This window comes from Schistosoma mansoni, chromosome 2 (assembly GCF_000237925.1).
Source record: "Schistosoma mansoni strain Puerto Rico chromosome 2, complete genome".
NCBI classification, from domain to species: domain Eukaryota; kingdom Metazoa; phylum Platyhelminthes; class Trematoda; order Strigeidida; family Schistosomatidae; genus Schistosoma; species Schistosoma mansoni.
This window is the reverse complement of record NC_031496.1, coordinates 2568497-2584674: the sequence shown is the minus strand read 5'-3', so window position 1 is coordinate 2584674 and position 16178 is coordinate 2568497. Positions and strand designations below refer to the sequence as shown.

Genomic DNA, 16178 nt, shown 5'->3' with positions numbered 1-16178 from the left:
TCACATGAAAAGACTTTGTAGTTATTTTTGTTCGCTTTGTATACAAATAGCTAATAATTTATTATACAACAATTTCGATGGCAATTCTTCTATGGGTTAGTTACTCATAAGTAAAGTATAGCCTGCCACATATGAGCATCGGTTCAAATTACTACATCATATTAGCACTAGATAGAATCACTAAAATAAAATTCATGACAGTAGTAGAAGTTTCAGTGGTAGTAAAAAAGAAAAAATTTACTGAGTATGAAGAATTTGATTTAAGAAAAATAATAAATTTGCAGAATGAAAGGTGTAAAATGGTTTCGAGACTTAAGATCTAGGACAAGATAGAAAGCGAATGAGTCCGCACGATTAAAGCCGATTCTGAATAATGTCATCCAACATCTGTAATTATCGGTCACGATGCCCCCAAATGCCCTGGTACGGCCGAGAGTGGGGAGAGTCTGCTCTCCCTCTCGAAATGCTCTCACATGGCCACACCTATATAGCCTCTGCCACACAAGTCCTACTCACTGCCTTCTCGTGACATTACTGTTGTTCACGAAATTGAGAGGACGAAAAGCGAATGTCCGGCGCTTTAACCGGGTTGGTGGACAAGGCGAGTCCACCTAGGGGAGTTGGAAAACCCTGATTCCAAACCAATCATCCGCATGGGCTCCAGTATCCTGAAGGAACAAATGGCGAATGAACCAGTTATTGGTCACCGGCTACCATGGAACTGCATCTCCTCACGATGCTCCACTGCCTTGTGGATCAGATCTTTAAGTCAAAGGTTCCGGGTGTGGCCCCCTAAGAAAACCACCTGCTTCAGTTAGGGCACCTGGGCAGTATCACAGCCCTCAAGCAAATCGAATGAGATTTGTATGGCGCATATGTATCTGGTCCTTCCTTGTACCAATATTTATGTTTAAATAAATACATAAATAATCGGTCACGATAATCGAGAAGACCTAAGCCAGGTAGTTTGTAGTGACCTACATGATTTAATAAAATAGTTGGTGGATTCGGAGACTGGTAACATATTTTAGCTTGACTTTTCGTAGCTTTCTTCCTAAATGTTCCCACACCGATGAATATTCCGAGTCGAAGTATTGGTTATGCGTACGTAATATATGTTCTAACAAACTCAGTGGATAAAGATTCACTACTCATCAACCGATTTATCATCCTAGTACTATGAACCTAATCTGAGCATTACTAACTCGATCGTTCCGACATACAAGGGTAGCAGTTCAAATACTAGTAACCAATGAATATTCCCTGATTGAACAGGCTATACGTCTCAGACACAAAGTAGAACTGAGCGAACGGCTGTTCATTATATCCTCCTCTTAGTTAGTAGATGGACATGTTGCCTAGGCTACAAATGACACAAATTGGTAAACATTAGTCGAGCTTTCTGAACCTGTTCCAATATATCTTTAGATCCCATCCTACTGAAAATATCTATTCAGTGAATTATTAATTAATATATACTTTTCATGTATTACATCTATGGGTAACAAACAACTAATAACTTAAAAAGTTATTTACTCAATCAAATCTTCTTTCTAGATACAAATTTATTATAATTAAAAAGATATAGAATCGTCATCATAAAGGGAATTTATAGAAATTTTAATAACTTAATAATTGAATTCATAAGTCGATTCAATCTAGAACACCATAGAAAACCTGGGAACACTGAACGAACGACTCATCCTAATATGAGACTCCTCAGTAGTGCACACCAACAATCCCGTACCAAAGGGATTCGAACTCATGACCTTCAGTTTCGAGAGCGATTGTTTAATTTCTAGACCACTGAGTTGGACGGTGTAGTGGCCGTACTTCGTTCATAGTTCACCTCAATAACCGTTATAGTACCAGTCTTAACGGCGCATAATATCAGAAAGCAAAGGGAAGCGGTAACTACATTTTTATTGATGAATGATGCAGACCAGAAGGTTATGAGCACATGAGCAAATGTTAGCGAGCGAAGCATACATGACACGTATTGGAGATGGCTGGTAAGCCAACTCGAGAGAGCGAAGCTAAATAATGCGTATTGAAGATGGCTGGTAAGCCAACTCAAAAGCGAAGCGAAAACAATGCGTATTGGAGATAGCGGGGAAGCCAACTCCTTTTAAGCAAGCGTTAATCAACATTTATAGTCAGATAAAAATGAATGACAGACAGATGATGAATAAGATACGAAATGTGCATACACATGCGCTCATATAAAAATATAGTCAAGGTTAATAAGCGAATAATTAACAAGATCAAAATATGACTCATAATATTATAGGTGAATTGGCTTGGCCAGTAACTAGAATAAAGTATATAGGCTTAACATATGAACTGATACTACAACGGTATTCAACTATATTAATGTCTAACGTCAAACCAATCCACCAAATTGCCTCACTATCCATCATTGTCTTCAATGTGTTCCTATCTCAAAACAGACACTGTTGAACTTTATTGGTCACAGCTTCTCACTACAACTTCAAGAAAATACCTCTTGAAGCTTTAATCGACTATTAAATTCAGTTAAATATAGTGACCAGTGGAGTTCAACCACGTCTGTTGTGAGGTATCAACTCACTGAAGACAATTGGTGAATGGTTGCTCAACTTCGTGGATCAGTTGAAGTTAGACATTAACACCGTTGGATGCCAGCTCAGTGGTCTATCGGTTAAGGGCTTCGGCTCGATACTGGTAGGTCCTGGATTCGAATCCCGCGAGAGTGGGTTCGTGGATGCGCACTGCTGAGGAGTCCCATAATAGGACGAAATGGTCGTCCAGTGCTTCCAGGTTTTTCCATGATGGTCTAGCTTCAATTGACTCATGATTTCAACTTTGAAAAATATTGAAATGTCCACAAATCCCCATCTAAATATAGAATTGTATTTTTTTTAGTTTAGTCATGATTAAAAGATTGTTGATATATACTGATTCTCAATAATACTAATGTAAATATCTATTCAAATTTGTTTTTAAAATGTTTAATTAAAATCTTGTTCGTTTTTTTGTTTGTTTTTTTAAAAAAAATTTTTTTCTTTTCTTTTATCATTGGAATTTTGTTTATCTTATTGTTTTTTATTCATATTTAATCTTAGTTTTTTCTTTTTTTCTTCTTTTTTCTTTTTCTTTTTCTTTTTTTACTTTTTTTCTTTTTTTGTTTATTTTTAAAAGTATTTTTATAATAATAACTAACTTATAATGATTAATATATTTACTGTATCATTTAATAGTACAAATGAATGTCTTAATAGTTAGATAGTTTATGTTTGTTTGTTTTTTTATATTATTATTCAAGTGCAAAATATTGACCTTATTAATGAGATAAACATATATATATTTAGTTTATCTTTGTGCAACAATTGAAAATATATGCTCGAGGCGGGATCATGGATGCTCACTGCTGAGGAGCTCCATAATAGGACGAAATGGCCGTCCTGTGCTTCCAGGTTTTTCCATGATGGTCTAGCTTCAATTGACTCATGATTTTAACTATGAAAATACTAAATTCTCCACAAAACCCTATTCTGATCTATAATCATATGCTCATTAGTAACTGACTTCAAGAGGTATTTCTTGGAGTTCTAGTAAGAAAAAGTGACCAGTGGAATTCAACAAGGTCTGTTATGAGATAGGAACTCACTAAAGACAATGGTAGATGGTTGCTCAATTTGGTTGATTGGTTAAAGTTAGACATTGACATAGTTGGATGCCGGGCGACTAGGTTGTCTAGAGGTTAAGTGCTCGCGCGCAAGACTGATAGGTCGTGGGTTGGAATCTCGCGAGGCGGGATCATGGATGCGCACTGTTGTGGAGTACCATACTAGGACAAAATGACTGTAAGGTGCTTTCAGGTTTTCTATGGTAGTCTAGCTTCAATTAGCTCATGTTCTGGACTATTGAAATTACTATAATATTCATAAAAACCACTTCTGATAATAATCAACATATGCTCACTAGTGACTGGCTTCAAGAGGTATTTCCTAGGATTCTAGTGAAAAGTAGTGATCGGTAGAGTTAAACCAGGTCTGTTATGAGATAGGAACTCACTAAAGACAATGGTGGATTGGTTGAAGTTAGACATTAACATAGTTAGATATCGTCCAACTCAGTGGTCTAGTGGTTAGGCGCTCGCTCGCAAGACTAAAGATCCTAGGTTGAAATCTCGTGAGATGGGATTGTGGATGTGTACTGCTGAAAATTTTAATGATTGAGCTATCCATCTTTGCTTATAATGCTTGTGAATTAAGGTTATATCGAAGCAATACGCACAGTATGCACATATAGCGAATAACAGATTGATCAATTGCAGTCCTTAACGTTAATGAGAAGGTTCAACACAAACAATACCAAGTGAATTTAAACTTCACCGCATTGCACAAGAAAGTGGCTATCAAGACTCGGTAGGTGAGTGGATAACGTGATGGCGTTTGAAGCGAAAGTTACTGGATTCGAGTCCCAGAGTGAACATCAACTTTGAGATGTAGGTACACACAGCTGACGAGTCCCAAATAGAATGAAACGCGCGTCAAACTGGATTCCACTGCTAGTCACTATCCATTTTTGCTTATATTTTTGATATGTTTTGTATGAAAATAAAATTGTCTAATTAGTTCGAATTTATGATTATTTGTTATAACTAATAATTGATATTACATTCATTGAATGGAAAGTAGCAAGAAATTGGCATTGAGTAAATAATTTACTAAACCAATTTAGATCAGTATATACAATAAGCATTCATGAGTCAATTAAAGCTAGACCACCATGGAAATCCTGGAAGCACTGAACAGCTGTTTTGTCCTAGTATGATATTCCTCAGCAGTGAGCATCCACGATCCCGCCCTGCGAAATTCAAATCCACGAAATTGTGGATTGGTTGAAGTTAGACATTAACACAGTTGGATGCCGTCCGGCTCAGTGGTGTGGAGGTTAAGAGTTTGCGCGTGAGACTGAAGGTTATGGGTTCAAACCCCTTTGGTGAAGGATCGTGGATGTGCACTACTGAGGAGTTCCATACTAGGATGATTCGGCCATCCAGTGTTTCCAGGTTTTCTATGGTGACCTAGATTTAATCGACTCATGAATCCAACTATTAAATTACTTATCTATTCATTTAATTTATTCTGAAGTTATTTTCAATGTATACTTTTGTACTAATAGCAACGTCTTATCGATTTCCAGTATAATTGACAGTAAGTAGTATAAGAAAGTTTCATAAAGACAGGACTTCTATCGGTTGTATTTTTGAATAACTCAAAACTTCTTATCGAAAATCAATATCATTGGCTGAATGTTTAAACTCAAAAAAAATATTAAATGAACCTATATGTACTCAACTGGATAGAATTAGAAAGGAAGGCCTAGGACAGAGTGGGTTGGAGAATGCTGATCGGTGGCCTATGCTCCATTGGGAGTAACAGGCATAAGTAATTTAAGTAAGTAAGTATGTACTCAACTCTTTTAAATTTGAGTGTTATTAGGGGTTCCAGTTTTAAAATGACTTAGAGAAGCATTCATTTCTATAGACCGATGATGGTAGTACCATATTTTAAGTCAATGGAGTGGTGTTTGTTGAAAATATATTGAATTAACAAGTAACCAGTGTCATATTTTCAGTCATCTAAAGATAATTCAACTAGATTCATCAAGTTTACAATGTAGCTACTAAGATAAGCAACTTGATTATCCTGTGGAAATATAACTTGTTTTCATGATTAGGAAAAAAGTCTTTGGTTCCCAATAATGCCCAACCGTGATAAAAACCACCTATAGATAAAAAGTTGAGTCCTTGGTGAGATCGTAGATGAGCACTATCAAGAAGTCACATAATAAGACGAGATGGGTGTGCAATGTTTCCTGGTTTTCAGTGCTTGTCTAACTGAAGTCAATGAATGATGTAAAACTACAAAACTAAGTAATCTCAATAAACTTCCTACACTAGATAGAATCCTCAAAAAACCTTTCAGTCAAGTCTTTTAATATCCAAGATCAAGTGTAAATACTTGGTGCTAGATAGTACCTTTCATGATATTATATGTAACCATTGGAAAACCTCAGCACTACTCAGTGCAACAACCCAAAGATGCAACCACTGAACTAGAGAAGCCGCAGTTATGTATATCTTGCAAAAGATTCAAAATGCATACTAATTAGACATTTCGATATATTTAAAGAAGAGGAAATTAGGAAAAGACGTTGGAAGTGGATCGGACATACATTAAGGAAATCACCAATGTGCATTACAAGGCAATCCCTAACTTGGAATCCGGAAGCGAAGCGGAAAAGAGGAAGGCCAAAGAACACATTACGTCGGGGAATAGAAGCAGATATGGAAAGGATGAATAACAACTGGGAAGAACTGGAAAGGAAGGCTGAGGACAGAGTTGGATGGAGAATGCTGGTAAGTGGCCTATGCTCCTCGAAGAGGGGTAAAAGGCTTATGTAAGTAAAGACAGTTATTAGTTATCAGCAATCATTCGATAGCTGAATATTTGTAACTAAACTTATTCTGTCATTCATTTGGAATCATTATTAAAATGAATGGAAATCATCAGACCAATCAATAATAAGTGAATGAGTTAACACACTTTGAAACATACTATGAGTCGATTTAAACAGGTGAAGATATTGATCAACACTATATTTTGCACATTCTCGTTTACTAGAATAACTGTTGCTGAGAAGCGTGATCTGAAATTAGTTAGCCACAAAGCAATACCATTAAATGATAAGCATCCTCAGTGTGGTGTATCATCTCAGGATTGGTGTTATATGTAAACTTGAAATATTATCAAGTTAGACGGATGATTACACTTTATCGAGAAGTGAATAAAATCGAAAAATGTAGGGTATAGGATTCGAACTTAGTAGATGAAATATATCATATTCACTATGAAAATCAAACATAATAGGTTCAATTACATATGAGATATTCTATTCCTTTATGGTTTTGAGGAGTTCCTACATTATATGAAACGATTATTTATATACTGATCTCATTTAGTAATGAAAACGATCTATTAGATTATAATAGTTTGACCTCATTGAGAGTGGATAGGACATACATTGAGGAAAGCACTCAACTGGGTCACATGACAAGGCCTCATTTGGAATCCTCAAGGTCAAAGGAAAAGAGAAGGATCAAAAAACACCTTAGATGAATAGACTGATGTTAGTCTCACCAATAATTACATAGTTGGAGTCATATTTCTAAACACTATCATCAAGAAATGTGTACGACAGGGGATGCTCACTTAAATTAGAAGCCAAAACCGCTAGAATTCAACTAGTAGTAAGGACCATTCTACCTACTTATCAGTTGGTGAGAATATTAATACTGATAGATGGATAAAAAGTTCAGCTGTAAAATTTCAGATAAAGTGAGTTTTCAACAGCTCAATTTTCAGTTAACTTTATTATAACTACTTGTGTGTTGTATGCTACTGATGTCAACAGATATAAGTAGTATGTATTATCAATCGAAAGTGAAGTGTCTAGAGGCAGAAGGTTAAAAAGATCAAAGAAAAGAAAGCGAGAACAGAGAATGATTGATGTGGAAATAAAGGAACAATTTAATCTGAGACAATTGATTGACATTTTGCAAATGAACTATTTACTATTTGTTCACCTAGTGTTGTTTACTTGTATCTTTCCATTGTTATTTAGGACTGTAATTGATCAGTCTCTTGTTGGCATATGTACATCCTGTGCGGACTGCCTCGATATTGCCTGAAGTCACAAGCTTTATATGCATTGGTGGATAGTGGCTAGTAGTGGAATCCGGTTTGACGCGCGTTTCGTAGCTAAGTGGATAACGCGATGGCGTTTGAACGCCGAACGATACTGGGTTCAAGTCCCAAAGTGAACATCAACTCCGGGATGTACGTAAATCCGGTTGACGATTCCCAAATAGGATGAAACGGGCGTCAAACTGGATTCCACTACTAGCCACTATCCATCATTACATATAAAGCTTATTTACTATATGATTTTCAGATTTTACTATGTTATTGTGTAGTTGTGGTATTTACATACATTCAATTATCCTCATCTGCGTTCTCATTCACTACACTTGAACCAGGCTACTATTCAAGTTGTCTAACTCCTAATGTTAAAAATCTTACTCAAATAAAATGTATTTCTCTTATCAACTTGTCAATAATGACACTAGTAACTTAACTCTTATTGGATTAACAGAAAATGTAAATTGAAAAATACATACTTATTGATTTATTAAGATCTATAATAGATAGTAGTTAAGTTAAAAATTTCCTTGAAAGAATTTCCCCTTAGTGTTAGTATTTCTACCTCCAACCCCCGCCCCAACCCCAACCCCCCTTTCATTGTACTTAAGGAACAACAGTAGCCCTTTTCTATACAATATACATATATATGATCAGTATACTATATTTACCCTTAACTAAATTATTCATGGATTAACATTGTAAAATCTTTATGATTTCCCAATAGAAAAAAAAGGTTAGTGGGTTGGTTGGTTGGATTTCTATCGGTTACAATTAATAATCAATAATTTAAAAGTTTTATTTATGGAAAATTTAATAAATAAATAAAAAGGAAAAAAAAATTTATTTATTTATTTAAATAATCAATAATGATAAGAGATTGAATTGATTTGTAATGGTATTAAAAATCATTACTAGTAACGTTACTAATTGCAAGTTTGTTTTTTTTTCTTATTGCATGGCAACAAAAAGAGTAAATGCCACTGCATGCGATCGGAACCTTGCAGAACAATGAGTAAAACTATTTTATAATAACTTTCTCTTTTTTGTACTAGAACTATCGGGTGCCACGGCTAACCCCCAAATGCCCTGGTACGGCTGAGAGTGGGAAGAGTTAGCTCTCCCTCTCCAAATGCTCTCACATGCCCACGCGTATATAGTCTCTGCCACACAAGTCCTACTCACTGCCTTCTCGTGACATTACTGTTATTTACGAAATTGAGAGGATGAAAAACGAATGTCCGGTGCTTTAATCGGGTTGGTGGACACGGAAAGTCCACCTAGGGGAGTTGGAAAACCCTGATTACAAATCAATAGTGTACACGGGCTCCAGTACCATGGGAATGCATCTCCTCACAATGCTCCACTCCCTTGTGGATTAGACCTTTAGGTCAAAGGCTCCGGGTGTGGCCTCCAAAGAAAACCACCAAAATCAGTGTGGGCACGTGGGCAGTATCACAGCCCTCACATAAATCAAATGAGATTTGTGCGGCGCATATATATCTGGTGCTTTCTTGTACCAATATTTATGTGTTCAAATAAATAAATGAACAACTGAAGAACATCTGGAACTCAAAACAACTGCCGACCAACATCAATGTCAGAATGTTCAATACAAATGTCATGACAGTTCTATTGTATGAGGAGGAGACGAGGAAAACTACGAAAGCCATCATCCAGAAGATACAAGTGTTTATTAACAGTTGTCTACGCAAAATACTTCGGATCCGTTGAACAGACACTTTCAGAAACAAGTTACTGTGGGAGAGAATAAACCACATTTCAGTGGAGGAAGAAATCAGGAAGAATTACTGGAAGTGGATAGGACATACATTGAGGAAATCAACCACCTTTGTCACAACACAAGCCCTCACATGGAATCCTGAAGGTCAAAGGAGAAGAAGAAGACCAAAGAATACATTACGCCGAGAAATGGAGACAGACATGAGAAGAATGAACAAAAACTGGATAGAACTATAAAGGAAGGCTGAGGACAGAGTGGGTTGGAGAATGCTGGTCGGTGGCCTATGCTCCATTGAGAGTGACAGGCGTAAGTAAATAAGTAAGTAAGTTTGTACCCAAACCGCGTCTTTCAATTTAAAAAAATATATCTGTTGTGTCAGTACACCGTGTTCTCTCTTCAGAGACACTTATCAGTCCTGACTGTTGTGTAGTTGTTTCAGATCGCTCCTGCTCCCAAATGAACATCAAAATATAATGTGCTATAGATTATTCGTTATTGTTTAAAATGTTATATGTAAGGTTTATTATACAAATGTAAATGATTTGAAAATTATATGTCACAATACATTATAAGATTTTTCATAGAGTTGAGATCATGACTCAGTTGAAGCTAGACCACGATGGAAAACCTGGATGCACCGGGACGGCCGTTTCGTCCTATTGTGGGACTCCTCATCGGTGCGCATCCACGATCCCGCACTCGCGAGATTCGAACCCAGGACCTACCAGTCTCGTGCCAGAGCACTTAACCGATAGACCACTGAGCCGGCATCCAATGGTGTTAATGTCTTATTATAAGATTATTCAATTGAACAGTTTTAAACTGTATCTAAGTAATTCAACTTTCTGATTTGAATGATCTTAGTTACTTGTTTTATATGAATGGTAGAATAAGTGAAATATTTGCCAAGAGACTAGATCATTATTATATAACTCATCAAAATCAATGAAACCTGTAGAAATGATATCCATTTACTAACATACTTCATTAAATTATGACACTTTTCTTCTCCTAGAAATAAAATCTTAAGATCTTTACACTGAATAGCTTATAACAAGAATCCTATTGTTATCTCAATATGCAAACATTGAATATTAATGAAATTTCGCTATTATGAGCAGACTTATATCAAAATAGAATGAATAAAAGTACAGTTAGGTTGATCATAATAAATATCCGTAGATAATAACCGTAGCCCTCAAAATGCCCTGGTACAGACGAGAGTGTGGAGAGTCAGCTCCCTCTCTCTCTCTCCCAATGCTCTCACGTAGCCACGTGCATACAAGCACTACCACAGAAGTCTTACTCACTGACTTCTCAAGGCATTACTGTTGTCTATAAAATTGAGAGGATAGAAAGTGAACGTCTGACGCTTTAACAGGATTAGTGGATACGGAGGATCTACTTAAGGGAGTTGGAAAACCCTCATTCCAAACCAATGGTGTACATGGGTTCCAGGATCCTGATGAAACGAATGGCGTATGAACCTAATGTTGATCACCGGCTACCATGGGACTGCATCTCTTAACGTTTCTCCACTGCCTTATGGATTAGACCTTTGGATCAAAGGTTCAGGGTGTGGCCCCTAAGAAAACCACCTGTTTCGGTTTGGGCTTCCAGGTAGTATCCCAGCCCTCACATAAATCGGACTATTTATGCGGCACATATCTATTTGATGCCTCCTTGTATCAATGTTTATGTGTTTAAACTAACAAATATCCGTAGAAACTTTCTGTAAGGTAGCCCATTTCTATGATATAATGAATGCTTTTAATTTTAGGGGCGTGTTAAGTTATACTGGCACCTCTTAGAAAATTACCTTTACTAAAATGAATCAATAATCCTACATTTTTTATACGATGTCAAGCTCATATCTTTAAAGCTCATCACGACTAAAGATTATCATCTATTAGCACAGAGATTTAAGAGACTCAAATGAAAGCCATCCGAATCCCATTTGAACCGCTCCACCTGAATGGTTGGCTTGTTTTGGAAAGCAAAATCACAGATATGACTAGAAGTTGAGTACAAAAGCGTGTACGTCTCAACAGACATAACGACTGACAAATGCAAAATTTTGCACAAAACTTATTCGTTTCATATGATAAAGTATCATAACGGAATAGAAATACAAAGGTGGAAGAATAAATTTAAAAAACGCCGAAATTTTAGTCAACACTGAAACTGATCTTGAGTCACATCACTTGCACTACCTAACCAACTGCTGGTTTCTATCTCTCTGTAAGCCCTATTCAAAACGTTAGAAACCAGGACTACTAAATCTTACGGTGAATGCTGGTTTTGATCTATGTTGGGGTTAAGGATATGTAATAGAAAGGATTTTTACATTAGGGCGTAACATCTGTCCAGTGTTATCTGGTTTCCAAAGGTACCCAATTGAGGTCAATTTGTAAAGAACACAACCCATAAATGACTCATTTTTTAGACATAGACAAATAATAACTGGATTCATGTAACTCATGCCAAAACTTTCAACGTCGACTTATTTCTGTTACAAAACTTATCAAATGTATTATCTGAAAGAATCATCAGATGAACACTCCTTTTTGTTACATGATGGATTCATAATAAAGTAAAGAGATTAAAACTACTAGAAACAAACTAGCTAAACACTTAGAAAGTGTCTTTATTCATAGACAAAGGTAAACTTTCCAACCTTATCGTTCTAATTATGTTTCTTAGGAGAAGATAAACAGTTTCTCTATATTCACTTGGTATTTTTTGTTTGAACCTTCCTTATTGATGTTTAGGACTGCAACTGGTCAGTCTCTCTTATTGGCATGTGTGTATACTGTGTGTATTGCCTCAATACAGCCTTAATTCACAAGCATTATAAGCAAAGATGGATAGTGGACTAACATTGGAATCGACGTTGACGCCTGTTTTGTCCTACTTGGAACTCGTCAGCTGAATGCACCTGCATCTCAGAGTTGATGTTCCACTTTTGGACTCGAACCCAGTACCTATCGCTTCAAACGCCATCACGTTATCAACTCAGCTACTGAGTCCTGATAGCCACTTTCTTGTGCAATGGGGTGAAGTTTAAATTCACTTAGTAGCTTAGTGGATAAAAACATGGCATTTGAAGCGAACGGTACTGGGTTCGAGTCCCGGAATGAAAATCAACTCTGAAATGCAGGTACATTCAGCTGACGAGTCCCAAATAGGACGAAACACGCGTCAAACTGAATCCCACTGCTAGCCACTATCCATCTTTGCTTATAAATTTTCTCTATACCTTTATTGGATTCCTTGAATAGTAGGTTAAGAATAAAACTGAAATAAATCATTAAAAAAACATCCAACTTGTGGTTAAAACTTGGATTCTCAGGGAATTACTCCCAGATTGAATAGACAGTTAAAATCTCTTTTAACTTAAAGTTTAATGACTTGAAATTAAATAACAAATACCGATAACATAGTAAAAGGTTCACTTATTTTAGATGTCAGTCAGTTAGTCAGTCACAACGTAGAACTTCGTACGTACGTACGTACATTAGTTCAAGTTGCCATGCCACATTAACACAGAGATCCAGTTGTCGATTCAAATCCCATAGTGGTAGAAGTAGTACGAGTATAAGCATTATGTGAAAGATTAGGGTTTGAAGATGTTATTGAAGGAGTATAATGCAGTGAAATAAATTTGGAAAGAGAAAAAGATAGAGACATGAGGAAATCAGAAGATTAGAATTTGGGGAGAACACGAACTTTGAATGAACCTTTGCCATTCCAAACGATTTTGAGCCATGTCATTCAAAGTCTCTAACCATCGGTTGTTATCATCTCGCGAATCCCAATCAGGTAGTCTACACTTACCTACCGACATGACTCAGTCCACTTGTCAGTGACTTCATGGATTTGTGCCACGTTTTGGTCTTGCCGCCCCTAGTTTTCTTCCAACCTACTCCTACACCATAAAACATCGCAGGTAAACAGTGTAAAACTTTTTTCAGAAAATATCTTCAGTCTATTTTTATTCTATGAGATCACAACTTTGATACATAGATCCATATGAATCAATATTGTTAAATTAGAGAACTTAAGTAATAATCTAGACACTCTTTGATTATTAGAATAAAGTTCATTTACGGGCATAATTATGCTCCATTTACAATGTGCAAATCAAAATCCTGAATTACTGGAACCTAAGACTATTTTCCTCAAACTATGATCTTGGTACCTAGTTTAGATTAAACAAACCGATAACTAAATGACAACTAAGATCAGATTTTATTGGACAGAATCCAGTTAATAGGTCTATATTGTATCATGATTGAATGGATCTGTGGTGGTCGATATTCAATATTATCCTTAAACTTCGCATGCTTTTCGTCCTGATAACCGTTACTAGATAACGCCTTAACAGTGTATAAATCAAAAGGCGAATACAAATGGTTGATTGCGTTTATTATTGAACCACACAGAGATATCCCAAATTACAGGTACGTTAAGCAAGCAATGGAAGAGTAGTGCCGTAAAGCAAACGAGTGATCAAGTCAATGAATGAGTGTGCAAGTCAACAAGTCAACGAGTCTATGAGAGCCTTTAAACAGATCTTTCATTTCATAGAATAAGCTCGCTAACTTAAAATTGGAATTATTTAGAACTGAAATAAACTACCATTATAGTTCTCAACCACATGAAATGACCGGATTGCATAGTGATATGAAAGTCACCAAGACACTTTATTTAAATTATGAAAACATATAAATATACATGGTTAAGATCATGAGTCAATTGAAGCTAGACCATCATGGAAAACCTGGAAACATTGGACGGCCGTATCGTCCTATTGTTGGACTCCTCGGTGGCAGTGCGCATCCTCGACCTCGCCTCACGAGATACCAACCCAGGACCTACCAGCCTTGCGCCAGAGCACTTAACCGATAGACCACTTAGCCGGCATCCAGAGGATCGGTGGACACGGAAACTCCACCTAGGGGAGTTGGAAAACCTTCATTCCAAACCAATGATCCACACGGGTTCCAGGATCCTGAGGGAACAAATGGCATATGAATCAATCGTTGATCACCGACTACCATGGGACTGTATCTCCTCACGTTGCTCCACTACCTTAGGGATCAGATCTTTAAGTCAAAGGTTCCGGGTGTGGCCCCCTAAGGAAACCACTTGCTTCGGTTTGGGCACCTAGGCAGTATCACAGCCCTCACACAAATGGAGTGAAGTATGTATCTGGTACCCCTTTGTATTAATATTTATGTGTTTAAATAAATAACAATAATAATATTTATATAAATAAAGTTACCTTTTCAAGTTGTGATGCTAATTTCTCATTTAATACATGCATTTCTTTACGACTTTGTTCACGTGCTTCACGACAATTTCTTGCTTCTGGTAAATCCATTGTTAATGTATTTCTAGCTAAACGATCTAATGAACTAAGACTTTCAGTTTTAGATCGCCAAACTTCTTGTGACATAATGGATAATGATAATAATATATAGGTATCAAGTATATAATGTAAACTGTATCTTAGCAACCCAAAAAGAATTTTTTTTCTTTTTTATTTAAAATTCGAATATCCACATGTTTCTAGAATCATTTAAATTTTTAAAAAAAATTTAAAAGATTCAATATTCAACTGAGTAAATATCAAATTCTATTCTCTTTTATGGGATTAACTCATCTCAAGGTCAAAGTTGACCACATGATCTACTCACGGATTGGTTGATAATAAATTGATTTATTGATTATTTTCTTTAAATTTTTTTAAAAAAAAAGATTGAATATTTTAAATCCAATGGATAATTAGTTTTATTTTAATTAAATATTTTATTGGTTCAGGTCAATATTGTATATTGACAAATGAAATGATTGTATAGTAATTGTAGTAGTTTTATAGTTGAGATCATGAATCAATTGAAGCTAGATCATCATGGAAAACCCGGAATCACTGGACGGTCGTTTTGTCCTATTGTGGGACTCCTCATCAGTGTGCATTTACGATCCCGCCTTGCAAGATTCCAACCTAGGACCTATCAGTTTCTCTAGTGAACGCTTAACCAGTAGACCACTGAGTTGGACGACATCCAACTGTGTTAATGTCTGTTGGGATGACCCTGCATTTTTCTCGCAAGCGACATAACAAGCTCAGGAGTCATCAAGGAGCATTTTAACTAATCAGCGATTAATTAGAAGTTATGTGAAGTTATGTTACTAAAATAACGAAAATGGAAAAGTCACATGTGGAGATCCTGATTGGCTGATTTATACACTGCTACTATGTTTAGCAGTGTTCTAGAACTTTCAGTAAAACTCAAGGACTCTTAAATTACTATAAAATCCCTATATTTTCTGTACATGAATGAACCCTGTAGTAAAGTGCTTCCCACACACTTTGTGCCTTTTCTCTGGTCTTCAAGTCGGTGTATAGTTCTAGCTCAGGGGTACGGAACTAGCTTAGGGAAGCGAATATAGCGTTCACAATCGGCCAGACGTAACATGTCTAGCTTCAACAAATCCACCTAACTGAATGATACATCCACCGTTGTCTTTAGTGAGTTACTATCTCACAACAGACCTGGTTTACCTGTGTCAGTAAGCTGGAGACACAAGTGTACAGGAAGCCGACCCACACTGATCAAATTCTCAACTACAATAGCAATAATCCAAGAGCTCAAAAAATTAACTGTGTACAAACT

At 36.4% G+C, this 16178-nt stretch overlaps 1 protein-coding gene across 1 annotated transcript in view; it reads right to left on the bottom strand.

Moving 5' to 3' along the window:
• The window catches only part of Smp_170930 (putative intermediate filament proteins), a gene marked incomplete at both ends in the record, with an annotated part of 52827 nt that extends 37871 nt beyond the window's left edge, over positions 1-14956 (bottom strand). The window contains one exon of the mRNA XM_018795319.1: positions 14783-14956. Within this exon, the coding sequence (XP_018649644.1) occupies positions 14783-14956 (174 nt within the window). The remainder of the gene's footprint in view (positions 1-14782) is intronic.
• Positions 14957-16178: the final 1222 nt, after the last annotated feature.